This window comes from Nasonia vitripennis (genome assembly GCF_009193385.2).
Source record: "Nasonia vitripennis strain AsymCx chromosome 3 unlocalized genomic scaffold, Nvit_psr_1.1 chr3_random0009, whole genome shotgun sequence".
Lineage (NCBI taxonomy): Eukaryota > Metazoa > Arthropoda > Insecta > Hymenoptera > Pteromalidae > Nasonia > Nasonia vitripennis.
In genome coordinates, this window is record NW_022279629.1 from 2,370,593 (window position 1) to 2,397,505 (window position 26,913).

At 35.4% G+C, this 26,913-nt stretch overlaps 1 protein-coding gene across 10 annotated transcripts in view; it reads left to right on the forward strand.

Annotated features, from left to right (window-relative positions):
- Nucleotides 1-22,858, forward strand: part of LOC107981437 (protein unc-13 homolog A) — an 893,220-nt gene extending 870,362 nt beyond the window's left edge. For all 10 annotated transcript variants that reach the window (XM_031927059.2, XM_031927063.2, XM_032601854.1 and 7 more), the window contains 3 exons: nucleotides 20,221-20,946; nucleotides 21,024-21,245; nucleotides 22,553-22,858. In XM_031927059.2, the coding sequence (XP_031782919.1) occupies nucleotides 20,221-20,946; nucleotides 21,024-21,245; nucleotides 22,553-22,843 (1,239 nt within the window). In that variant the 3' untranslated portion in view covers nucleotides 22,844-22,858. The remainder of the gene's footprint in view (nucleotides 1-20,220; nucleotides 20,947-21,023; nucleotides 21,246-22,552) is intronic.
- Nucleotides 22,859-26,913: the final 4,055 nt, after the last annotated feature.

Sequence of the window (26,913 nt, forward strand, 5' to 3'; positions counted from 1 at the left end):
CTAAAACAGTTTATAATTTAATGTTGGTTTAAACTTTTGATTTTATGCAAGAATTTAATAACGTACACAACATGTTTTTCTTATTTAGCGTATAAAAAGGTCTAATAATTATCTGTTATTATTATTACATTATTATATTATTATATTATATTATTATATTATTATATCATATTATTATATTATTATATCATATTATTATATTACTATATTATCTGTCATTATTTTTGATACAATTACTCTTAATACTACAGAATTTATAATAAAAATTTTATTTTTCTACCCATTAATAAGTCTTACTCTGCATATACCGGTAAAATACAAGTGTATTTATTATAAATACATGGGAGATTTTTTATTTATCAGTAGGTTGGTTACAGTATTTTTTTCAAAACTCAAAGTGTCGGCATAAAAATAACATTTTAGATATTAATAATAGGTTTTGATTTTAAAGAAGTTATTTAACAAAATATTAATTTATTGTGTAATATGTATTAGAAATACATATAACCCTAATATCAAAGCATATAATCTGTGATGTCAAAACTTTTGAAAAACTTTGTTAAATCTTCATTTTTTTAAAAGATATGTAAAATATATAGTACTCACTTTAAATATACAAGATTGTTAGTTTTGAAGTAAACAGCAGAAAGATTTAAAGTAGCCGCGTCAGCCTTCGGTTCCAACTAACTCCAATGTATTTGAAAATAAATACTTAACTACTTTATTATTTTTTCTAGTATTGCTATCAATTATCAGTCAAAAGCCGAAATAGTAAAAAGAAAAATCGAAACAATTTTTATTTGCTAGATTTTAATTTACTTTAAAAGTTATAAACTTATACTAACAGCGTTTTCACCATTCACTTGTATTAGTATATTATGGAGAAAGTACAATTGAGTCCGTCGTCCCGTACCGACCTCGGGACATACCGTCTGAAATAAGCTGTTTTTACGGGATTGGCTAATTCTGTACCGTCGATTGGGTTATCGAACAGAATTAGCCAATAATATAAAAGTGACTTATTTCAGACGGTATGTCCCGGGGTCGGTACGGGACGGGACGGGACGTATTGTACTTTCTCCCTTATATAGACAATTGTAAGAAAAAAAAAATTAGTTTTGAAAAAAACAATGTTGGCCATTGGTTTGCGCATCGTTTAATTAATTGAGAAATCAAAATACTTTATTTGTTTATGCTCCTGATAATTCTTAATTTTATGATTGACCATTCACTACGCAGATCGTCTGCATTGCAGCCGCCGCGTCAACCGCGGGCCAAGCATAACCTTTTATTATAAATAAAAATAAACAATAAACAAAAAAGTGCGACAGAGACAATACTTTCGACCAATCACAGAACGTTTAAAAAGAACATAACATTAGCCATCAGTTTTATAATAAGGTGATATCACAATTCTGATAAGACCATCATTGAAAACGTAAGATAATATAAAAAATACGGCTTGGAGCGAACAAAATATTTCATTTGATTATGTTTTCATGGGAAGATATGCAAAACTACTCAAAAGGAGTCACTTTAGTAACTAAATTGTAACATAACCAGCTAAAAACGTGAAAAAATGGCAAAAAAATCAGTTTTTGGCTCAAATCGAGTTGTGCCACCATTTTTAAGGAAAAAACGTTAGTGCCATCGTAAAGAACGGGAAAAAGTACACAAAAAAAGTCTACTTAAAAAGTTGCACCTCAAAAACAAGGGGGTCAAAATATCGATTGAAAACTTTAATAATTTTTTTAGATCCGATATTTGAGGTTATGTAATCCCAAAAAAATTGCAGTTATTCATGACATAAAAATACACCAATGTGAATTTTTAAAAACATTTTTATCCTATAGGGACTTCAGAAAAAAATAAAATCAAAAAAACACGTTTATCGACGTTACTGCGCATGCGCACTAGGCAGACAGCTAAAAATTTGGCTATGGGAGTTTTTTTTTATCCCCCATCGAATGGTATATAACATATATACATTTTCCAAGGGGGCCATTTCACCATAGTAACCCGGCTATAGCCTTTGAGTATAATAGATGGTCTATGCAATGGGAATCGTTTAAAAATTGTTAAATTATATCATTATAATATTGAAGCAGAAATAGTTACTCGAGAGAATATTGGAAATAAAGTCTTTATACCAAGAGTCACCTTAAATACTGGAGAAATTTCTTCATTTCCATTTACTCTTTATAGAAAACAATTTCCAATTATATTAGCTTTCGCAATAACAATAATTAAATCTCAAGGACAAAGTTTTGATTCCTTAGGAATTTTTCTTAGACGAGCATTATTTTCTCATGGTCAATTATATGTAGCTTTATCTAGATGTAACAATCATAATAAAATATTTATTCAAAATGAATTAGAAGACTTCAAAAATCGATAATATTGTGTGGAGTGAGATTTTCAAAGATGCAATTTAAAACAAATTTATTGCATTATTTTTTTTAAATCCTATGAGTTATTATTATAAATATGTTTTAAAAATATTTCATCGAAATTTAAAAAAAACAAATTATTTTTTTTATAGATTATTATTTTTTAAGACCTCCGTTACTTATTTTTATATTATACGACACAGTAATCACAATTAATTATCTTTCTTTCAAAGCTCGCCAACAAATTTTAATAATATGGTTTAAAAGAAAATACTAATTTTTAAGTTCAAATAGTTATTTATTTATTATTATATTTATTAACAATGGAATGGGATCCAGTTCCAAATTCATTATTTCGTGTAGAGAATGTTGAACACAGAGATTATTTAATTGCATTGAATAATCAAATAGATCAACACTTAATCGAACAAGTAAATTATGAACTTACTACTTGAATGATTTAGTAAGAGATCACGAAAATAATAAATTACAAGAGTTAAATACTCAAAATTAAATCTAGCCTTTTAATCTTTTGTAAAATATTAAATTTGCTATAAATATTTATTAATTATTTTTTATTAAATAATAACCTATATTGTTATTTACTCAAGAGAAAAAAATAAATTTATCATATAAAAGAATATGATATTTTATCATTTTTGTATTCTTTAAATTCATTTTATTGTAATATTATGTATCAATATTAAATTAATAATTAAATTAATATCAATATTAAATAATTAATATAATTTAAATTAAAATTTCCAATATTTATATTGCAATATAGTATTATTATTATTGTATATACTATAGTATTGCAATATAATATTATTACATTTTATAACACAAAATACTTTATCAAAACTATACTCAAGACTTGACTTTTAACTTAAAATTGAGGGGTTGGCGAGCGGAGCGAGCAGGGGGGGTACCCCCCCCCTAGTATATATGTGTATATATATATATATATATATATATATATATATATATATATATATATATATATTGTTTTTGATATTTTAACACTTAAATATGTGTGTGTGTGTGTGTGTTTTATTTTAATGTGGCGTAGGCAAAGCAAAACCCTCCGACACCGGATCCCCACAGGTACTATTGTTGAACAATACTTCCATGGGGCCCGTTAACTGGCCAGTTACTAGCCTGTTCTTAGACTCATTTGTACCAGGGTTCTTCTATGAAGTTTGACATTTTCATACATCCCCCATCCACTAAGGTGATAAGGGGTTCAGGATCAAACTCGTCTTCTTGATTCTGCATCGTCCTGCCGTCTTCTTTATTCTGCATCGTCCAGCCGTCTGCTTCCTGCAGCATCGTCTGGTCGTTTACTTCAAGCAGCATTGACCGGCCATCCTTTGGACAGACTTAACCCCGACAGCTACGTTCCTCTGCATCGGTATAAGGAGCACTTAGAGGTACTCAACCCTAGTTCTTACGTTCCTCTGCATCGTCTAGCAACAGTTTTACTCAGCTATTTCGCCTTGTCCTTTCCTTCTATTCTCTTCGTTATTTCTAACCTTCTTCAGAATGGTCCTTACGTAGTTGTTTACTGCGCACCAGCCATCCTTTGACGCTAGCATAGCTATCATCATTGACTCGAGGGTCACCCTAGTCTGAAGGTAACGCTCAAGTTCTTCTCGTTCCATTTCGTATCGCGAACTGTTACGGAAAACATGCTCCGCATCTTCGTTTGCTTCCAAACATACTGGGAAATTCTAATTGCCCTCTATCTTGAAGCAGTGTAGGTAGGCTCGAAAGCGCCCATGTCCGCTCAAAAACTGCGTAAGGTAGTAATTCACTTCCCCGTGTCATCTATTGGCCCAGCTAACAACACGTGGTATAAGGCGGTGCGTCCATCGCCCCTTTCCACTGGAGTCCCATCGTCTTTGCCACTCAGCTAGGGTTTGTTCTTTTGCGGATTTCCAAACTTCCTTTTAAGTATTGTCACCACGCCGGCTTTCTTCGTATATATTCTTTCGTTCTGTTGCTAGAAGGTCAATAGGCGGCATACTTGAAATAACGCACTGTATCTTCTGATACTGTTCGATAGGCAAAAGCGACCCGCAATGCACTTCTCCTATAAACTGTTGAAAGCTTTCGTGTATAAGACTTTACCAACATAGCATCTGCCCATATTGGGGCACCGTATAACATAATTGATGTAGTTATACTGGCTAGGAGTAACCTTCGACCCTGCGTTGGCCCACCTACATTTGGCATTAGTCGCGAAAGTGCAGCAGCGACTTTTGTAACTATAGCGCAATACTTCTTTATTCCTCCCTTTCATCTTTTCCCCTCTATCGCTGTTTGTGCAGTGTCAATCACTAGACTAACTGCGTCTAGGGTTGAACGCTTCTTTCTGAAACCATATTGGTGTTCCGCTAATCTACCTTTTCCTTCTATAAAATGATACATTCTGACGCAGATAATGCATTCCAAGATATTGCCTGGGGTATCTAGCATGCGGAGCAGTCTGTATGATAAGGACTCCTGGAGTGTTTTTTTTTTCCTTTGGCAGAAGCACTAGTCGCAGTTTCTTCCAGTTTGTGTGGAATGTTATGTATTGTACAACATGTATTGTACAAGTCTACGAAGACCTCTGGATAAGCGTGAATTACATGCTTCAATGCAATATTTGGAATGTCATCCGGCCCTGGGGCCTTGTTGTTTCCTACCCTTCTGCAGGCGGCTAACAATTCCTTAATCGTGATCGGTGGGATAGTCTCTTCATTTAAACCTCTTTTGATGACACTTAATTCTTTCAGTTGCCTGGGAAACATTGTGGTCACTACCTGGTGCAATAGTTCTAGGCATTTTGGTGAAGGCATGCCCTGGTAGAAATCGCAACCAATTTTAACCGAAAAATAAGCTTATAAGTGTCGAATTAGCTTATATAAGCCAAGAATATTGGGTTATAATTGGCTAACAGCGACATCGTTTTAACGCAAGAATAAGGTTATTTTTGCCCATACTGTTTTTAAAGAAGAGATACGTAACCTGCGAAGCAAAAAAACTCGGTAAATATTGATGGGAGAAAGTACAGTTTTGTTATTAGGGGATTCTTGTGGTCGCTGAACACGAATATCGCGACTGCAATACTCTCATAAGTACCTGGTGCCCAGGGTAAACAGTATTAATTTCGTCTCCTGGAGTTTTGTTAGAATTTGAAACATAATTAGTCGAAACTCGTTAATCGGGGGTTTTCGAGGTTGATGAACACGAATATAGCGATGGCAACGCTTCCCGAAGTACCTGGTGCCCAGGGTGGGCAGTATCAACGTCGTCTCCTAGAGTTTCACGGAAAAATAACGATTTTTTTTGTCGAGACTCCTTGAATGGGGGTTTTCGGGGTCACTAAACACGAATATAGCGACAACAACACTTCCCAATATACCTGGTGCCCAGGGTGGGCAGTATTGACATCATCATCTGGAGTTTTGTGGGAATTTAACAGTAATTAAGTGAAATACGTTACTTAGGGATTTCTGAGGCCACTGAGCATGGATATGGTGTTATACTTAAGATAATCCTAGGCGACGATGTTGATACTGCCTACCTTGGATCCAAGACTCTCCTTGCTCTTTTCCAGCGCCATTTGTCCTATTTCAAGCCGCTCAACCTGGATTATAATCACTGATAGATCACTTTTAACAGACTTATGAATGTTGGATGCGTTTGACACAACATTATCCATAGAGCCTAGCCTGTCTCGGATCTTATCTTATATGCTTTTTTGTTCTCGCTCAGCATCCCGGATTTTATTCTAGATCTCGAGAGCTCTTCTTCCTGCTTTTTCTTCTTGTTCGGTTAAATTATCCATGCTCGATAATAGTCTTTATCCCGGTATGTGTTCGACCACCCTCGATCCCTCCGTCTATGGAGGCAGCTGATATGGCCCTGTAGGTAACTGTAAGCGGTGCCAGATTGGGAACATCATACCAGGGTATAGCACACGATACCATTCTAGCCCATCTCTACTCTCTTGAACCTTCCACCTCGAACAAAGTGCTTGGCTCTCTGGAGAGTTTCTGGCAGACATCAAGCAATATCACGCACTTGCCTTAGCCGGTTGACCGGTACTGGCTATGTGACCGGCCTCCCGTCTTGCCGTCAGCGGGAGCCTAAGGTGGTTCAGGTCACTTTGGCCCGCAATCTCACATTGCCTCCCTACCTAGGATCTCCTTTCGGCAACTTACGAGCCGTACCGCACAGCAAACGCGGCGGTCTGATTTGGTCCACGGAGAATATTTTATTTCTGCTCTACCCTCTGGGGACGCGCTACATACGGGTGTTAGGTTTCCCCGCGCGTGTGTGTGTGTGTGCGGCATGCGCATACCATTAAAATGTTGTCGTCTGAAAGTTTTTTTGAATATTTGTTGACCTAAAAACAAGAGAAACAGAATTTATTTTAAATGATTCTATACATTTTAATTTTGTATTATTAATAAAAAAAAATGTCTATGTTTACCAATATGTACACTAGACACATAAAAATTATAGAAAAATCTGCTCAACAGTTTTGGTCTGAAACACCGTCAAGAAACTATTCCTAAAATTTTAGCCAGATCTCTAAACACCACATGCGCATGTCACTTTTTGGAGGTTTGATAAGTGATAGTTGAGAAAACAAAGATTTAACACAAAAAAGTTAAAAATTCTCGTTATATTATTAAAGCACTGTAACAGAGCACTTATATGTAATTATCGTATATTAAATTCATTCACTAGAATCACATTTCTCATTTTTGGCGCTTATATTTGTATACGACTACAGTGGCATCAATGGCCTTAAAGCTATAAAAATTCCTCTTTTTATAAATAACCTGCAAATAAAATATAATTTATCAGTATATTTATTGCATAATTATGCTGACAGGAGCATTTGATATTTGGACTTGGATTTTCTCCCGGGTGTTGAGTTGTCAGTCGGATCCAGGATTCGGTTAGGGGGAAGGGCTAATAATGACTCTGTTTGTATGTTTTAATAATAATAAAGACGTATATTTAGTATCAAAATCATCATGGTGGGTGTTAGATGTTAAAGCCCACCTGTAATAGAATTTAAATAACGCGATTCCTTAAGAAGATTTCGCCTTTACAATCGGAGTAGTAATTTAAACTAGCGCGATTACAATATCTTAAAGCGACTATACAATTAGGGTGCAGTTACGACTATACGCTTGCAGCATCGGTGAATCGGTTCGGTGTCGGAATTACGGAGCGGTGGCGGATTTTGAGATTAGTATTGCATTCGGTTGCGACGGAGTCGTCTGCGCACGGCTACATCGATCCGAATGCGTCGCGTAATAACGGTTTCGATCGCCCTGTGTGCGCACAGTGATAGTCGGAATGGTTTTACGGTATTTTGAGGTTATCCTCGGACTCGCAGAGTCATGGGCGCACGGCTCTGCGGATCCTTGTCGCTGGCCTCGTTCTAGATGGAGAGCTGGCTACATGGCGAGCAACATGCCTCGGTGCAAGCAAAATTTTACCTGGAAAAGGTTCGATTGTTACCGGCAAAGCGAAAGCTCGACCGTCAGAAGGTGCACTGGAAGCTATATGCGTAGGCGCACGATCAAACTTGTAAATTTTCCGACAAAAAAAACTGGCGATTGGCAAGGCTGAAAATTTGCACAGGTGTCGAGGAGAATGAGAAATAGCAGGGAAAAAATTGTCAGAAGAGCAAGTGGAAGCTAAAGGGTTGTCAGAAGCTGCTAAAGTTGCGAAAAATGTCGGGAAATTTACATGTTAAGGAAAACTTCTGACAATTTGCATTTGTATTGTTTAAGTATAGAATAAATTGCGTGCAAAGTGTCAGAAGCCAAAGTGGAAGAGATCACGAGAAATTCGGGGGTAAAGTCCAAGAGCATCTTTCGGCGCGCGGCGCAGCGCCCAGCGGACCGATCGCTTTTCTCTTCATTTTCACATCGTACATGTTTTAGAGCACTTCTGACAATTAATATGAATATTCGTAGAGGGTTGAAGGAACTATCATTAATATGTCAGAAGTCAATTGAGAAGAATTCATAAATTTAATTAACTATACTTATCGTTACGTTAGCAACATTTTGAGTGATTGTTATATCTTTAATACAAGCATATTAAAATGTTGAAATATAAGTGAAAAATAAATGTATAAATTTTCAAGTTCGAAAACTATGAAATAGAGGAAGAGAAAGTTTTATGAGGGGGCTATATTAGAAGAGAGATGGATCTCAGCTCTGAATGTCGTTTGGCCGTTGACCTGCGTTTCAGGTATACAAACCGAGGGTCGCTGTACAGTATTTACGAGCTCTTGCGAACATCTGCTCGTTCTTTTGGGTTTCTCTTCTCCCCTCTCTTTCGATTTCTCGCTCGGAAATGACCGTTTTCAATTTGATAAGAGGAACGAGACGGCAGTTCGGCTTGTAACTCGGAGCCTACAGCATGGCTAGAGTTCAATTTTTCATTTTCGTTCTGTGACTGTATTTGTAAACGACAAAATAAGTTCAAAGCTATCTTGTGTGTTTAAGTGTGAAGCTGTTTCCGGTAGAATAATGAAATTTACCGACGACAATTTAAAACAGTGCCATGATATCCTTCGTATTCGTGCTGCATTAAATATGAAATACAACGACGTCGTTTTTCCTGACTGTGTAGATGATGTTCATGGATATCACTCCGGTTACCGCAAAAATTTCTTGGCAATCCCGAAAAAATATATTGAAAAATACGAACAACTTCAAAACAAATTAACCGAAGAAAATGCTAATCCCACTGTAGTTGATACAGCGTCGACATCGTTTGCAAGTACCTCAGGTAATTTAAATATTCACATTAACACTTTATAGTATGTCTAAACAATTTTCTAATCAATAAAATCGATACCGTACTAACTCTACACAAAAATACCTCTACATCCTACACAAAATAATTCTACACACATATTTGCTACACGAAAAAATTCTACACAGATTTATTTACTATACACAAATAGCCTACACGCGTTTTTGATTATGCGTAGCAAATATGTGTGTGTAGAGTTATTTTGTGTAGAGTTTATACAGTGTAAAAAATCAACTATCACGATACGTAAAAATTAATATTTTAAATTATACATTTTCAGAAAGCGCCAATATTATAGAAGGACGCGAATCAATGCAATCGACGTCCGCAGATCGACAATAATTTCGTATGTGTTTGACCTTTGTGGATTAAAAAAATTCAGGATGCGACATCTAATTTGGAAAATCATCATATCAAGAAAGATTCTGCTTGTTTACTTAAATTTATCAATGTACTTAAGAAAAATATGAATCCTTTCGATTGCGATGAAATGAACAATGATTTATTGTACAATATAAAAAGTGGTCGCTGCGCGCCTGAAGCTGTGGCTGATTTTCTTCTAAATGTTGAAAAAAAGGACAGGAACTAAGAGACACATTTATTTGCGAGTGCTCAGAAAATGAACAAAGATTTGAATCTGTTATAAAACAGAACAAAATAATTAATTTCACAACTTGTAATAAAAGACAAAAAGTAACAATCAACCATAAAGTACAGGAAATTCGTATGCAACGCGATTTATTCGGTCGAATGTTAGGGATGGAGGAGGCGACAGATATAGAAAAAATGTTTTCATACCCGATGACTCCGATGCCTACTTCATTATGTCATTTGGATGGCACGATTTGTAAAACCGAAAAATCGGCTATGATGAAAATTCTGCGAAATGACAGTGCTTTACCGACCCAAATCGATGTTATAATTGTTGATGGTTTTTTTTTTAATTCATTGTATAAAAGATGTGTCGCAATTGTTCGGCAACATTTCAAAAAAAATTTTACAAATTCTTACGAGTTATAATGCTTCATCTATTCATATAGTTTTTGATCGCTACTGGTCGCCGTCTATCAAAGATTATGAACGTTCGTTGAGGGGAGGTATCGATAGTAACTATGACTACGTTATCTCTGGTCCGGAATAAGCTAGGACACATAATTTTGCCAAAGAACTTAGGAATGACAAGTTTAAAGAAGCTCTTGTCCTTTTCCTAATTTCACACTGGCAAAGTAATGATGTAGCCCCTTTTATACGAAATAAAACTATTGTATTTATGTATACATTGTTACTCGTACAGCGTCGTTAATGTAATGTTGTTCGAACGGTGAATCCCGATTTTTTTTGTCCTTCGCATGAAGAGGCTAATACTAAAATTGTATATTATGCGTCTAAAATAAATTCAGATTGTAATGTTGTGGTGAAGTGCTCTGATACAGATATTGTTGTAATTATGTTAGGTAATTTGCACAAAATAACAGCGAAAATTTATATTGAATGTGGAGTCTCCAATAGTCGTCATATTATAGATGTAAATGCGCTTCATACACTTTTAGGTTTAGATCTATGCAAAGCATTGCCAGGATTTCAAGCGTTGACCGGTTGCGATTATAATCCTGCATTTTTTAGGAAAGGCAAACAGCGTCCATTTAAAATCCTCGCGAAAAAAGAGGAATTTCAGAAGGCATTTGCTAGCTTAGGAGATACGTCGATCGATACAACCGAAATATTTTCAAAAATAGAATCATTCGTTTGCAGTATGTATGGATTTGTGTTAATTAAAAAAATCGATAACGTCAGGTTTAAAATGTTCCTCTGTAATTATAAAATAAAAAATACGGACGAAGCTTTCTTAAAAAAATCTTTAAAAACTTCGACTCTTCCTGCTTGCCACCTTGCTACACCGAACTTCAACAACAGATAAGAAGAGCACACTATATTGCACACTTGTGGAATAACGCTACATTATCGGATCCAATCCAATTCGAGCCAGAAACGTCGGGATGGACTTTAACTGAAAATGATATGAATATGATTTCCTGTGGTTTGAAGGCCCACAGTTGCCCCCATCGGTGAAGGATATCATTTTGGATAATGACGATTCCGAAGGTAATATTCAATTCGCAACTCTTACCTGTATACATGATTTATTTCATTTACTAAACTATTTATTATTTTCAGTTGATAACGAGGAGTTCGAATATGATAGCGATGAAGATCCTGAATCTGAAGAGAATGTGTAAGATACTGAATGCGAAACCGATTGATAATTTCAAAATTGAATTGCTTATAAATAAAAGAAATTGAAAAAATTTTGTATAAACATGTATATCTTCTCAATTGACTTCTGACGTATTAATGATAGTTCTTTCAACCCTCTACGAATATTCATATTAATTGTCAGAAGTGCTCTAAAACATGTACGATGTGAAAATGAAGATAAAAGCGATCGGTCCGCTGGGCGCTGCGCCGCGCGCCGAAAGACGCTCTTGGACTTTACCCCCGAATTTCTCGTGATCTCTTCCACTTTGGCTTCTGACACTGCACGCAATTTATTCTATACTTAAACAATACAAATGCAAATTGTCAGAAGTTTTCCTTAACGTGTAAATTTCCCGACATTTTTCGCAACTTTAGCAGCTTCTGACAACCCTTTAGCCTCCACTTGCTCTTCTGACAATATTTTCCCTGCTATTTCTCATTCTCCTCGACACCTGTGCAAATTTTCAGCCTTGCCAATCGCCAGTTTTTTTTTGTCGGAAAATTTACAAGTTTGATCGTGCGCCCACGCACGAACCCTCGGTGAACGTATTGCTACTTCCTCAACTTTGTGTGCACACAGTGGCAGAGAGAGCAGTGATGCATCAGGTTGTTGACTACGGGTTTCGGCGAATCTGGGTATGGTCCACGTGTGCTCACAAGGACGAGACTCGTTGTCGTTCGGGTTTTCCTAAATATCTCGTGTGCTTACGATGATAATCCGGAGAATCGGCATACTGTATTGCTAACTAATCGTCACGTGTACTTACGAGACGGTTTTGTCGGCGGTGGTCTAGCTCTGGCTCTTCTTGCAGTACCATGAGCACACGGTCACATATCCCAGATCGGAAGCTTGAGTACAACTGCTCGTCACGCCGCGCGATCGGCCTTATAAAGCCCCGCGACGTGCATGTGTATAGGTGCGTTAGCGGCGCTTCGCGCGCGCCGCTCCCGTCACCTGGCGCGTTACGGCTGAGTCGCTTGTCGGGCCGCCGCGGCCAGCGCTCATGCGGACTCGCCTTTCGGTTGGTGCGCGCGCGCTCATTTTGCGTCGTGCGGACTAGGGTGTGCGAGTAAGGTAAAATGCCCAGCACCTGGACAGATTTTACGAACGTTTTAGAAAATCGTAAATCGTGCATATATTAATAGAACTATGAAACAAATCTTTGGTACCAGCGTGAAGCTTAGATAATTTCCTATCGATAGACACCAACAATTTTTTATATAAACTTTTTTTCTATTTAAAGAGTCGGTTTTAATTAATGCTAAAATACCAGGGTGGTTGGACAGCCGTTTGCGATTACTGTAGTACTAGGACAGTTTTTAACCCATAAGTTGAACTATCATCGCAGTACATGGACAATGCCTAATCGGAGTAGTTAGACAGCAGATTTATATGTACTTCCTAGTTGACAATTGATTTAATAATAATTGCTTAGCGATTTATAAAAGTAATACCTGAGGGCTTGTAAATTATGAAAATTGATTTAATTTAATTTTATTATTCTTTTAAAAACACTATGCACTTCGTCTCGTTTAAGCGGTAAAGTTCCACTTTTCGGTACGGTTACGTTGTCTCCCAAGAGTAACACTTCGTTTGTAGATTTGTAGGTTAAGTTGCACAATGATACACATTTTTTTCTTGAGATAATTTACAATTACATAACTTCATGTCGATTATAATTTATTAATATTATTACAATGATGCACTTTTAACAATACTTTTATCATAAATACCAGGTGAAAATAAAGCGAAACATGTGTCCATGTACTAGCATCGTATATGAGCTAAAGTTGGACATGATCACCGCGCTGTCCGACTACTCCGATTATGCGAGGTAAACTTAGACAGCTAATTTTGGCTTTAATAATTTTTTTTTTTAACAATATTTAAATGGAAAAGTTCTACAGTGCAAGAGCTACAAAATAAAAGTAATACGCACGTAATACGTACTTCAGATAATTTGTTATTCTAATTAAGCAGTTTTCAAAAATGTAAAACTAGTGGACGAACATTACGCTGTTCTTATGGGGCTTATGGCAAAATTTCAACTTGTTTATTTTTATTAAATTGTGTACAAAATTAATACGAAATTTAAGTATGTTATTAAAAATAATATTAACAATAATAATCTATTTTGTTTTTTGACGTTAAATAGTTTAATTTATCGTTACAATTCATTTTTGAGTGTCTAAGCATAAGTCTGAATTTTATTTTTGTCCGGGTACTGGGCGTTTTACCTTATTCGAAAAGTCGGGTTACTCGATCGAAAAACTCGACTCGACGAGCTTGAGTACCGGGTTGAGTCAAGTTACTCGAATATTTCGAAATACTCGAATTTTCCGAGCTACTCGAATTTTCCAAGCTACTTGAATTTTTCGTTCACGAATCTTTTGAGTTACACGAGTTTCTTGCACTACTCGAGATTATTTTTTAATCATATATTTATCAAACAACTCGAAATTTTATAATTACGTTTACACATGGCTTTAAGACAGCCTCAGTAAAGCAGGAAACAATGAAAGTGAGAGCTCATAAAGCTTATACAGGCGGATTGCTTTTCGTTCGTATGTATAAACTAAGCAATAAACTAATAGGTTAAGCTGGTCGTGGTCAAGCCGTATATAGAATTCGCAAAAAATGCACTGCTTTTATTGTTCTCGTAACTGCAGTTGTGAATCTGAGTTTGAAAAGCGCGCTACATTTATGCTCGTCCGCGGGACGGCCTATTTTCAGGGTTATACTGTAAAAAATTTTGTCGTAATATTACTAACCCAGTAGTAAACCAATCCGTCCTACGCCCAGCACAGTAAATTTACAACAGTATAAGTAAATTCACAACGGTATATGTATAGTAATTTTACTATTTTGCGCGCTGTAATTTTATAACGGCGGTAGTATTTTCACACTGAACGCGAGAATCTGACCCCTGTGAAATTACTACGCTAAGACTAGTAAACTAATCTGACCCATGCTGGGTGGAGCAATTTTACTACAAGAAAAGTAAAATTGTTAAATTTTTGTAATTTTACGTAGCTGAGAGTAGTAAAATTGCTATACGTGGGGTTGGAACCTCATGTAATTTTACTACATTTTAGTGATTTTAAAAAATTATTTCATAGCACTGCGTGGCATAAATCTGCATTTATGTCACGCCTATCCGTGGAATAAGTAGTCCTTTATTGCACCGTGCATATCTAACCTCACGGTGCAAAAAAGGACTGCTAATGCTACGGATAGGCGTGACAGCTGGTTTATGCTAGTCAGTGATATAAAATATATATATAAAATATCGTATGATAAGTATTTTATCCTCGCCTATCCTCGCCTATCCTCGCCTTTGCACGCCTCCCTCAGATGTGCCGACGTATTTATACGCGCGGTGCGTGTGGTGGGTGGGTATAAGTATTTTAGTTTTATATACAAAATCCTCTACCTGGCCTGCCTCCCTTCGATGTGCCAAAAATGGATTAAGTCGAAAATTGACGCATCAGCTTGCTTTCGAGCGCCCTCTAGGAAAGATTCCCCATCTTGAATCTCGACCAAAATTGTTTTACATACTTATATTGAAGTGAGCAACAATATCCTGTTATAAAAAAGGGGTAGTTTAATGGCTTTCCCTGTTACTAAACTTATATCGACCAACTATATATGCATATCAATAAATTACTTATTAGTTAAGAGGGTAATAATAATAGTGGCGTTAGCGGGGCGGATAAAGTTTCAGCTGATCTTAAGGTTATATGTAATTATGCGGGAGAAAGTGCCGGAGACTACGGACTGTGGGTTCGAACATTGCTCAACCGATTGTTAAACATCCATGACGCGAGCCATGACATGCGCGACTGGAGAGAGCTACCTATAAAAATAACGCCGATAAGAAGGCCCTCAAACAATTCTTCACGTCTAGCATTACCAGCACTACAATATTTTTAGTCGCGTGTCTACCTTACTAACTGCCCGTATGGTTAACCACCTCTTTCTAAAGCCATATTGCTTCATTGAAAGGTCTCCCGCTTTGCGTACGGCACCTAATATTTGCAGTTGTAAACCCAAAGGTCTGTAAAAGGTATTCGCGTTTGCCTCTTTCTTCAGCTTATCGATAAGCACGATTTTTACTCTTTTCCACTATGAGCCTGGCCAGGCACTGATTATAGATCTCCGGAGCAGCTCAGGGAGCGACGCAGGGATGCCATCCAATCCCGGAGCCCTATCGCTTTTGAGGGATGAAGTTGCCGTTCGCCTTCTATGAAAAAGGGTATCTCGTCTGCGGGGACCTCCGTCGCTCCTCTCTGAGGTCGAATGGAGTGTGAGAGGAACAGCCCATCTATTACTTTTTCCATCGCCTCTGCCTCCATGGGTTCCGTTCGTTTCATTTCACCCACATTTCGTGTCACGATTGCGTATCCGAATGGGTCTATCTTTACGTCATCAATGATCTTTGCCCAGCAAGGTTTTTCCTCTCTTTTATTGCGTCCCTAAGAATTTTTCGCATATTGCCGTGTCTCTTGGACAAGTCCTCGGCTTCCGGCCTATGTCGTTTCCAGGCTTTTTAGGCCCTCCTCCTGGCGTGAAAGTTTTATTTTATTAGCTTAGCGATTTCGTGTGTCCACCAGTAAACCGGTCTTCTCAGGTAGCTGGTGGACACCTTTGGCATAGTCACATCATAGAACTCAGTTATTAGTTCAGTAGTTCTTTCTATTAATGGCTCTGCTTTTTCACTTCCAGTTAATTCTTGTGGAATCCCGTTAGATGAGAGGTTCGCACTTTGAATTAACTCCGCTAGTGTTTCTCGGTTAATGTGTCTGGTGTTTCACTTTGGCGTCCGATTATCGTTTCTCCTTGTGCTTGTAGAATATATTGGTGGTTGATAGCTGCATATTCTTCTGTGCAGGCCCCATTCCATGTCTCTCGCGTTGAAGTTACGATTCGATTACGATTTCTCTCTGTGCTTCTCCTACCAGTTTGTTCATAGTCTCCATAAATTTTCTCTATTCCGGCATGTGCTCGACCACCCGGATCCCCCCGTCTATGGAGGCAGCTGACATGGCCCAACACATGACTAAAGGTGGTGCTAGACTGGGTACACGCCAGGATATAGTGCGCGCTATCGCACTAACCCAATTCTACTCTTTCGAGCCTCCCACCCTAAACAAAAGTGATTAGCTCTCTAGAATCTGGTTAATACTACAGATCATTACAAAGAATTGAATACACCAGAGGTAACACTGGAGGCCTACGAAGCCATAAAAGAGGGAGAAGCAGAATTTAATCTAGAAGAAGATGAAGCGTCAGAGACTGTCAATATAGTAACGATTTTTCCAATGAAAGCAAGGATAGGGCCGCAAGATTTTTAAACTTCTTGGGCTACCTGGGGAAAAACTTAAAGCAACAACACTAGTGTCGCACGAGATTCCTACTACTACAAATTTTCCGGTACCATCGAAGGGATATAGACCAAGTCAAAAAGAAAAAGAGAAGTTAGGGCGCCCGTTCTTGCATAAATGCAACCTTGCTTATATTTTGGCAGAAGACATGGCCCTTGACACAGAGATACTAAACTCTTTAATAGAAAAACGCTATATACACACAAAAGAGCTATTAAAAACACAACGCTCCATATGCAAGATAATCGTAACAAAATATAAAGAGACATACATGTTCGGCATAATTTTAAAGAAACATCTACACGACAAATCTTTAAGACCAGATATTGTAGGATCTATAAACGTCGATCAGCTTTATCAGAGAATTAGAGAATAATTACGCTCACGAACTGGGAACACGTAATTGAGCAGTGTAACAAAACCTACAAAGGGAAAGCAATATCGATCATTTTATTTAAAAATAACTTACCATTACCAAAGATCGAGAATATATACAGACCTATCAAAGAATATCATGAGTCATCAATTGGCGGCTATAAGAGAATGAACAAAACATACAGAATAGCAGGCAAGTACTATTGGCGAAACATGCGAGTAGACGTCAGACAATTTGTTAATTCGTTCGTGAGGGTAAAAATTTTGAAAAATAAAGATTAGGAAGAAAAATTACGAATTTATTTATAAGGAATGGTAAAATTTTAAGTCTCGAAATATTAGAAGGGTATAATTTTGAAAAACTAAATTTTGAAATTACTAAAAATATCTCTTTCGCAGTATTTCAACCAAAAATATCTCCTTTCGCAATATTTCAATTCAACATTTTTGTTTTATAAATTTTTTCATTCCAAAATATCGGTTTATAAATTTTAAATTTGTTAGCTTTGCCCTTTTTTATTTTTATGTTTACCCGCATTACCCGCAGAGTACCAAGAAAAGAAACTAGTTCAAGTAAAAACAAAACTGCTAATGCTTATTACCGATACTCCATCTCATCTATTTGACAAAATATCGTTCGATTTCTGCATACCAATGCTACAGACCAAAAGAGGAAACCGTTACATATGAACTATCCAAAACAACTTTACAAAATTTTGCATACTAGTAACAGTCGAACCCGCAATGACAAGGAAAGTAACACAAGCACTTACAGAAAAATTAATTTGTTATTTCTGCTCACTTGTAACCCTTATATTCGAGCAGGGAGCACATTTTATGAACCGGGTAATAAAAGAATTCGCACGAATATTCAGAGTGGATAAGCACTTGACAACCGCATACTATCCACAGTCAAACGAAGTAATAGAGCAAGTGTTTCATACTCTCAAAGAGTATATTAAAATGTAAATCAAAGACAACGATGATTGGAATGAAGTCGTACCATTAGCACAGCACGCATATAATTCTACGGAACACGACGGACTAGATTACTCACTACACGAATTAGTTTTTGGCAGACGTGCACGCACACCGTCAAGTTATTCACCACAAGAGCACTTACAAACATACGACGATTGTCTTGATGACACGACAGAAGCTTACGCTTAACTTAGAACGATGGGAGCGATAAATCTAGTACAATTAAAACACCGCTCAAAATGCTATTACGATGAGAAATTAAATGTTAAACACTTGAGAGAAAGAGAAATGATTTATGTTCCTTAGGTACCCAAGGTAGGCCAATTCAAACCTGAATATAAATAGCCAGGCGAAATAATAGCTATAAACTACTTAACACACAACGCGGAAATTCAAAAAGGGAATGAAACACGGGTAGTAACCATAAATTAACTCAAACGGTATATACAGGAAATTGAACAGGAAGAGGGTACAGATACAAGCAAAAACAAAAATGAATAAATTAAATCAAAAATAATGATAAAGGTAACGGGATATAATTGTACAACATAATATAATAATATCTTGGTAGTAGGATAAGGGGATAGATATATAATAATCGTGGCGCTAGGATAAGGGAATACATACATAATAAATTTAAAGTTGTAAACGCTTTAAATTAGATATTAATTGAGGTTATAAGAGCTTAAATTAAATGATAATAATACTAAGTACCAATTGAGGAAATAATAATATTGAATCAAATAATGTTAGATGAGCAAGCAATAACATCTAGCGACCACAGAACGCCGCACGATTCAAACAATTAAATAAAATTATAAAAAAAAGAAACAAAACATTTTTACAAGTTAATATAACTTTATAGGAATAAATCAGAAATGTGATATTAACCGGATTAGAACTGGGTCTATAAATAAATAATGACTGGAATTCCCAGTAAAACTATACAAATATTAATTATATATAAATCACGAGTAATTAAAGCATAGTAAACACATTAAATGAACATTTTGCCACGGAAGAATTGGATAACGTTCAGTCGAATCCTCGGAAGCAAGCCAGTCTACAGAAATAATTCCTTGGTTCTGTAGATGTATGGGCAACCGACATTCTATAAAATTACTAACCTTATCTATACATACAAGTGTACCTGATGCGTTGTGTATGTAATCCAGGTTTATCAATACGCGTGAACACTCGAAAAAAATTGTGTAAAGCTGTAATTATTGTGACCAAAGGTGAATACAATTTCCCACGAGTCGATGGATGTCATAGAACCTGTAACAGAAGGTCTAATAGTGGAGGGAATATACGAAGATCTTTACACATTGGGCAAAATATCGCGTGATAAAATGTAGTAAGGGGTAGAGGGTCTCGAAAGTCGGTCTTTATGTCCTAACTTGTTAAAGGAACCTCTACATGGGAGTCAAGCGATTAGCTTGTACACTTAGAGGTTATTTTCAGGCTTGGGAGGGGGGAGGGGAGGGTAAACAATATGATAAGGTTTTGTATTCAAATAATAATATTCAAATAGAACTAAAAATATATTCTTCTTCGTTCTATAAACGATTTTACATGTATAGAGGTTTCCGTAATATCACACACAAGGAGAGTGGTCTGGTATGCCTATACTTGGCAGGAGAAGCAGAGCTTGCGTACCGGGAATATAGAGGACCCAGAATACTTACTGAGAATGAACTTTAGACAAACCAGAGACAAAATGGTACAGATTAGCACTGTTAAACCTTTTTTATACTTTCAAGGCTCCCCCTCTCTTGTGTTGTATACGCGCACGCCATCTGTTCTTATTCTTACTATGATAAATTACTTGACTGTAAACAATTTTAAAGAAATAGGAACGTGATTATACAAATCATTAAAAAAGTTAATCATTTAGATATAAGTAATTTTAACTCAAAATTAGTTGCAAAAAAATAATAATGCCTAATAAAACACATTTTCTTTACAACTCGTGTATTTTTTTTTACAGAAAGAAAAGTTTGTGAAATTACTTGACCAACTGCATAACTCATTACGGATTGACCTATGTATGTATCGTAATAATTTTCCTGCATCAAGTCAAGAAAAATTAATGGATCTAAAATCTACAGTTGATTTATTGACAAGTATAACATTTTTTCGTATGAAAGTGCAAGAATTAACTTCTCCCCCGCGAGCTAGTAACGTTGTCAAGGATTGTGTAATTGCTTGTTTGAAATCAACGTATCAATTTCTTTTTCAAAATTGCTATGATCTGTACAGTCGTGAATTTCAAGTTGATCCAAATGAAGTTCGCCGCGAAGATGAAAATTCGCCTGCTTCTTTAGATTTCTGGCATAAACTTATTGCTCTAATAGTCTCAGTAATTGATGAAGACCGCAACAGTTATGCACCTGTTTTAAATCAGTTTCCTCAGGAGCTTAACATTGGACAATTATCAGCTGCAACCGTATGGTCACTATTTGCTCTGGATGTCAAAGATGCTCTTGATGAACATGAACAGAGTAGGTCTTGCAAATCATCCGCGTATATGAATCTTCATTTTAAAGTAAAGTGGCTCTATACAAACTATGTGCAAGACGTACCGCCCTACAAAGGTCAGGTACCAGAATATCCAGCTTGGTTTGAGCCATTTGTCATGCAATGGCTTAACGAAAACGATGATGTTTCTCTTGAATACCTACATGGTGCCTTTAGTAGAGACAAAAAAGATGGGGTGAGTCTAAATTTTTGCTAGACTAAAATAATATTTTGATTTCCGATTTAAACAAGTAATTTTATTTTAATTTTTAGTTTCAGAAAAGTAGTGAACATACTCTCTTTAGTGTATCAGTCGTCGATGTATTCACACAATTGACTCAATGCTTCGACGTTGTTTCAAAACTCGAGTGTCCAGATCCAGAAATTTGGAAAAGATACATGAAGCGATTTGCTAAAACTATTGTCAAAGTTTTGATAGCTTATGCAGATATTGTTAAAAAGGAATTTCCTGAACATTTAGAAGACGAGCGAATAGTAAGTAATTCAAAAGTCCATATGCATGTGTGTGTGTGCGTGTGCGCGCGCGCGTGTATGTGCATGTGTATGTGTGCGTGTGCGCGCGCGCGTGTATGTGCATGTGTGCGTGTTCTTTTTTCTTGAACAAGGAGATATTAGGGAAAATCTTAGGAAAAGCATGACAGCCCGCACAGATACGGTCGTCGAAACAGTCCTTATAGCAATGTCCAAGGTGTGTTGGATTCTCACCGACTAAACCCATTCGCACTTGAGCCAGAGTGGCTGATCCAACCACAGCATAGAACGCCTCTTTTGCCCTCGTCGATTCATACTCTTGATGCTGGTATATGTAATATTGTTTACTGAATCTAGAGTGTGCCTGAATATATTACAGCCGCCGGAACGAGCTATATGTTTACAGCCTTCTTCCTTCTTCCCATTCTCTTTGCAGAGGAATCACTTCGGTTCCATCTAGCATTCAGCCATATGATGACATGCTCCTCCGCACTTAGTCTAGCAGTCCCCAATAAGTTCATCTACTTCATTTTTAAGCTTCTTTATATACTCCATTTCTCCGTTGCGTGCTTTTATGGCTTCTTGCAGAGACTTCTTGTAGTCTGCGGTTTGTTTAGTTGACGAGTTGCTGTGTATGCCCTTGACACTGACGAAGCTAGGCAAACCATCCATACTGCATGTTCTTAATCTAAAAGATTTTTCTCTCAGTTTACCTTCCAGTATACCGTTTTCCTCTAACTTTCTCAGTTCTTCTAAGAAACGCTTCCGTGAGATCCATTTTAATCGGTCCATGCACGTTCCTCCTGACCTTAGCGTACTCGATTGTTTTAGTGATTACATCCGAATGTAACGTTATCATCTTGCTTAACGAGTTTGGGTTTCGGTTTTGAATACCGACGGTTTTCACAACCCTTTTTACCTAATTGGAACTGATGACGTAATTTGGTTGTGTAGCGTTTAAACTAATGTTGCTGTAAACTCACTATTCATGTTCCTTTTATTTTCAGAGTTTCTTTCTCAATCTCCCCTATCTATTATATAATGTTTTCTTGGCACATGGATAACAAATGTTAAAAATTTGCATATTGATAATTATTTTCACCAAGCAGAATTAATCTTACAATAGCTTCGAAATGGAAATCCGCTTTGTGTTTAATGACTTGCCTACATCTGATCCAAATCATCTTGTGCGAATAAATGAGCAAAATTATATAAAAAAATTAAGCAAATTCTGTTTAATTATAGAAGAATCATTCAAACACAAAACTCGTTTTGATCTTGAAGCTATAGTGAGATTCATTCTTTGCTAGTGCTTAAGTCATCCTAGCGGACGCTCAGCGCCTGAACACAAAAATCTTGAAAAGCAATGCACTAGTGGTGGCACAAGTATCATTTTTGTGTACTATCTTGACGGTCGCTGTCGGTGGAGTAAAGACACTTATCCAACGGTAAGACTAATTTTCTTCGTTACCTTTTTCCAAAAACCTTCCGGAGTTTATTATTTTACAACACCTATAGAAGCATTTTCGCAGCCTCGGTACTTAAAATGCGAAACCATTTTTGCACCAGAAATTAAATACTATCCAAAGAATTCTACATAAAAATCAAAACCACATGTTGATCCAAGTGGTACAGCATCAGAAAGCAAAATATTCCTAGATTTCCAAGTTATGAAAATGCGAGGTGAAGTCCAAAACGAAACGCTGGAAATTCTATTCTCAGCGTAGTCATACATAATAAACGCGCATTTCAGTTCTAAAATTAGTTTAAAAATAGAACCCCTTGATTGACTTGACCCTACTGAAAAATCTGAGATGAGAATCAAGTGATTCTCACGTGAAAATCATGCTAAAATTATATATGAGTCTCATGGGATTCTTATATGATTCTCATATGATTATCATTCGACTAAGGTAGACTTAAAAAAATGTTCTTAGAAAATGGTAACTCGGGAGTCCATGAATTTTAAGATTGTTGTATTTGTATACTCAATGTTACTATAATTAAATGTATGCCGTACTTTCTACGTGATTAAATGAGATGAACACCAAAAATTCAGAACTTATCCATAATGCCACTTTCTATGCGATTTATTGGTTTGGAGTACACAATTAATAAATTATATGTATTACTTATGCAGCCACATTAGTTGCATTTCTTAATTTTGATCTCACATCACGTATATAAACGCTCGAATGTGTAGTAGAATGGTGGAAACTATAAGTTTTGACTTCATCCACATAAGGCTGTATCTTTGTATTAAGATGCTAATTTCACATTTAAAAATCATAAAATCATTGAAATAATTGAGAAACATTTAAAAAATCTTCAAAAGTTTTTCTAAAATCACTTTAAAAAATGTCAAGTATTAAAGTTCAGCAGGTAAGGTTGAATCAGCTGTTTAGCGGTTATCAAAAAATAAGATTTTACTAAAACATATAAAACCAAGAGGAAGTTGCGCTTTTGAAAATTATTATTTTATTTTTTACTTGCTGTCCCGTCGTCTTATAATCCATCGATGTAAGATCCAAATTGTTAGTTTTATTTTTTCCTTCAAGACATTGTCTCCAACCGTTAGTCGTAAAAATTGTTATACACGCATGAAACTTTGTGGCAAAAAATCTCAAATCCAAATTACTGCATTACATCTACTTTACTGTGGGTTTTTATTGCATTGTCTTTATCAAAAAAGCGATAAATTATTTTATTAAAACTCTTATAATTGTGACTTTTAGCAAGTATGCTTATGTTTGAATCTAAATTCATCGTAGAATACAAGACAACAGGACGGCAAGTGTGCATTAAAATAATAATTTTAAAAAATGCAGCTTACTCTTGGTTTTATATCTTTTAGTAAAATTTTATTTTTTGATAACCGCTAAATAGCTGATTTAACCTTACCTGCTGAACTTAAATACTTGACATTTCTTTAACTGATTTCACTACATTCATTAATTTATATGTTTTCTAATTAGCATCTTAATACAAAGATACAGCCTTATGTAGTTGAAGTCAAAACTTATAGTTGCCACCGTTACATTTACGTTGTCAAAGGTGTTTTTTTATACCGATTTCATATTTTTGACAAAATTCCAAAATGGCGTCCGAGGAAAAGCTGCCTCTAGGCCCTGGTTCAGATATTTACTATAAATGTCATCCAAAATTAAAAGTAACAACAAAATCATTTTGAAAAATTAAATAACGAAAAATGGATAAGTTTTGCGCTAGTAATCTGTCCTGAACACCAAGACTTAAATTTAACCTCAAATAAAGATGAGGTAACACTGAACTCTACAGCAAGATGCATAATAGCTCAAATAAAACTTAAACAAATACACCAAATTAAAGAAGACTAGCAAAGAACGCTCGCGATTTACACAGTGATAAAAATGATATTCAATCATTAAATGTGTCATTATTAAATATACTGTTAAATATTAGATGTATCTTCAATGATAATTAATTTTTGTAGAACGTTTTTGAAATGGTTCAATTAGATCGGATTGGAAAATTTCAATTATTCAAAATGCACGATTTCAAAAACGTTTTATAAGAATCAAGAGGCACGGCAGCGCCACGAAGGCGAGTTTGAGAAGTAGACGAAGCCGCGGCGCCCGCACTACTATTTATTTCTATGTTGGGGTTCGCATTTTTTATTACAACGAAATAAATGTGTTTCTTTGTTGTCTCTAATATATTTAGAGGGGCTCAGAAAAATTCTAAGCAACGACTATTTTTATGTATTTTGAGCTGCTAAACAAGAATCCGATGGTATTTTTTACCGATACCTCAAGCGTTCGTCCCTAACCTCAAAAAACACCCCCCAAAATTGCTTTTTCACGCAGTTGAGAGGTTTATCCTGTGATTGACGGGAGGAAAATTATTGACAGAGAGTATTTTTATGTATTTTGTGCTGCTGAACACGAAATCGACCGTCTTTTTTACCGATACCTCAAGCGCTCGTCCCTAACCTCAAAAAACCACCCAAAATGTCTGTTTTACGCGGTTAAGAAATTTACGTCTAGAGGAAAATTATTGACGAAGGCTATTTTTATGAATTTTGAGCCACTGAATTTGATCACGAAGCTTATTTCTTTTGGTTTCTATTAGTTAAGTACATTCGATTAAAACCAAATGCCTTTAAAACCTAAATAATTAGATGGACGTACCTTTACTTTATACCTGTTAAAAACATTTTTGGTCGTGTATACTGATTCATGGATTCAAAGAAATAAATACCCTGGTAAAAATAATTTATTAAATCCGATTCAAAAGGTAATAGGTTGTAATTGGATTTCTTAATCGGAAATTATTCAATTAAAACCAATTTAATCGATTAAAATCTGTTTTAATCGGATTCAATCAGATGTATTTTTCAACAAATATAACATTTTATTTAAAAACACAACTGTTTAAATCCGATTAAGACCGACTAAAACTTATAATCAGATTAAATAGATTTTAATCGATTAAATAGGTTTTAATTCGATAATTTCCGATTAAGAAATCCAATTAAACCCTATTATCTTTCGAATCGGATTTAATAAGTTATTTTTACCAGGGTAGATGAAATGGACTGATTCCTTTTGGAAAATGACTGAAATACCTGTTATTTTAGAAAATTTATTGATTTAATTAACTCGATTACGTCAATTCCATATGGCTTTCATAATGACCAAATATTACTAAACTTTATAAGTAATCAGAACAAAGCCCGCGTTGTAATTGAATTTATTCTGAACAGCCTTAGTTGGGATATTCTAAAAATTACCAAAATAAAAAAGAAATTTAGCTGTTTACCTTTAAAATTATACTAAAAATAGTAGAGAACCGTAAAAAAGCATGCTTTACAAGATTTTACAGATTTCTACCCTTTTATATTTTATATTTTTTTTTACGTATTTCACATTTTGTGCAATCAAACATCTTTTCTAATTTTTTATTTTTCTGCAGTTTATAACATTTTTAAAGTTTAAAATGTTTAAAATTTATCAAATTTAGAAATGTTATTAACTGCAAAACAATGTAAAAATATAATGATAAAAATAAATATAAAAAAAATGTAAAAAGTGTATGATTCTGTAAAAAACTGTTAAGCATAGTCTAAATACAAACAATCTTTTATAGTGATTAACTATTTTTATTAGAATTTTATAACAATTTACAGTGTACAACTTTATAACATTAAATAAACGTTTTATCAAATTAATAAAATCCAAAAAGTGTGGACATTCGATCATTTAATTATCGTTTTTTCCAATATTTCTTAAACTTTCATTCCAGCGTTTCAAAGTGTGGTATTAAAAGTTTTTAAAATGTTTTTAGAACCGTTTCATGTTAGGGCTACATTAAAACATTCGCTAAACATATTTATTATTTATTTTATCATTATTATTGCCAATAAGATATTATGTTTGCAGTATACTTAATACTATCAAAATTTGGTAATATTTTGATACTTGCTAATATGAATTTTTATTGTAAAAAATATCAAAATATTGAATTATATTTTAATTTTAAATATTATGACATATAGTAAAGTTAGTTTACTTTACTTAATTTTTTTTTTCAAGAGATAAATAGCATTATCATTTTTGTTAAATAAACGAGTACAAGTTAAAAGATAATTTCATAGCCTGCACGTTTGGTCTCGCTTCGCTTGCGGTAAACC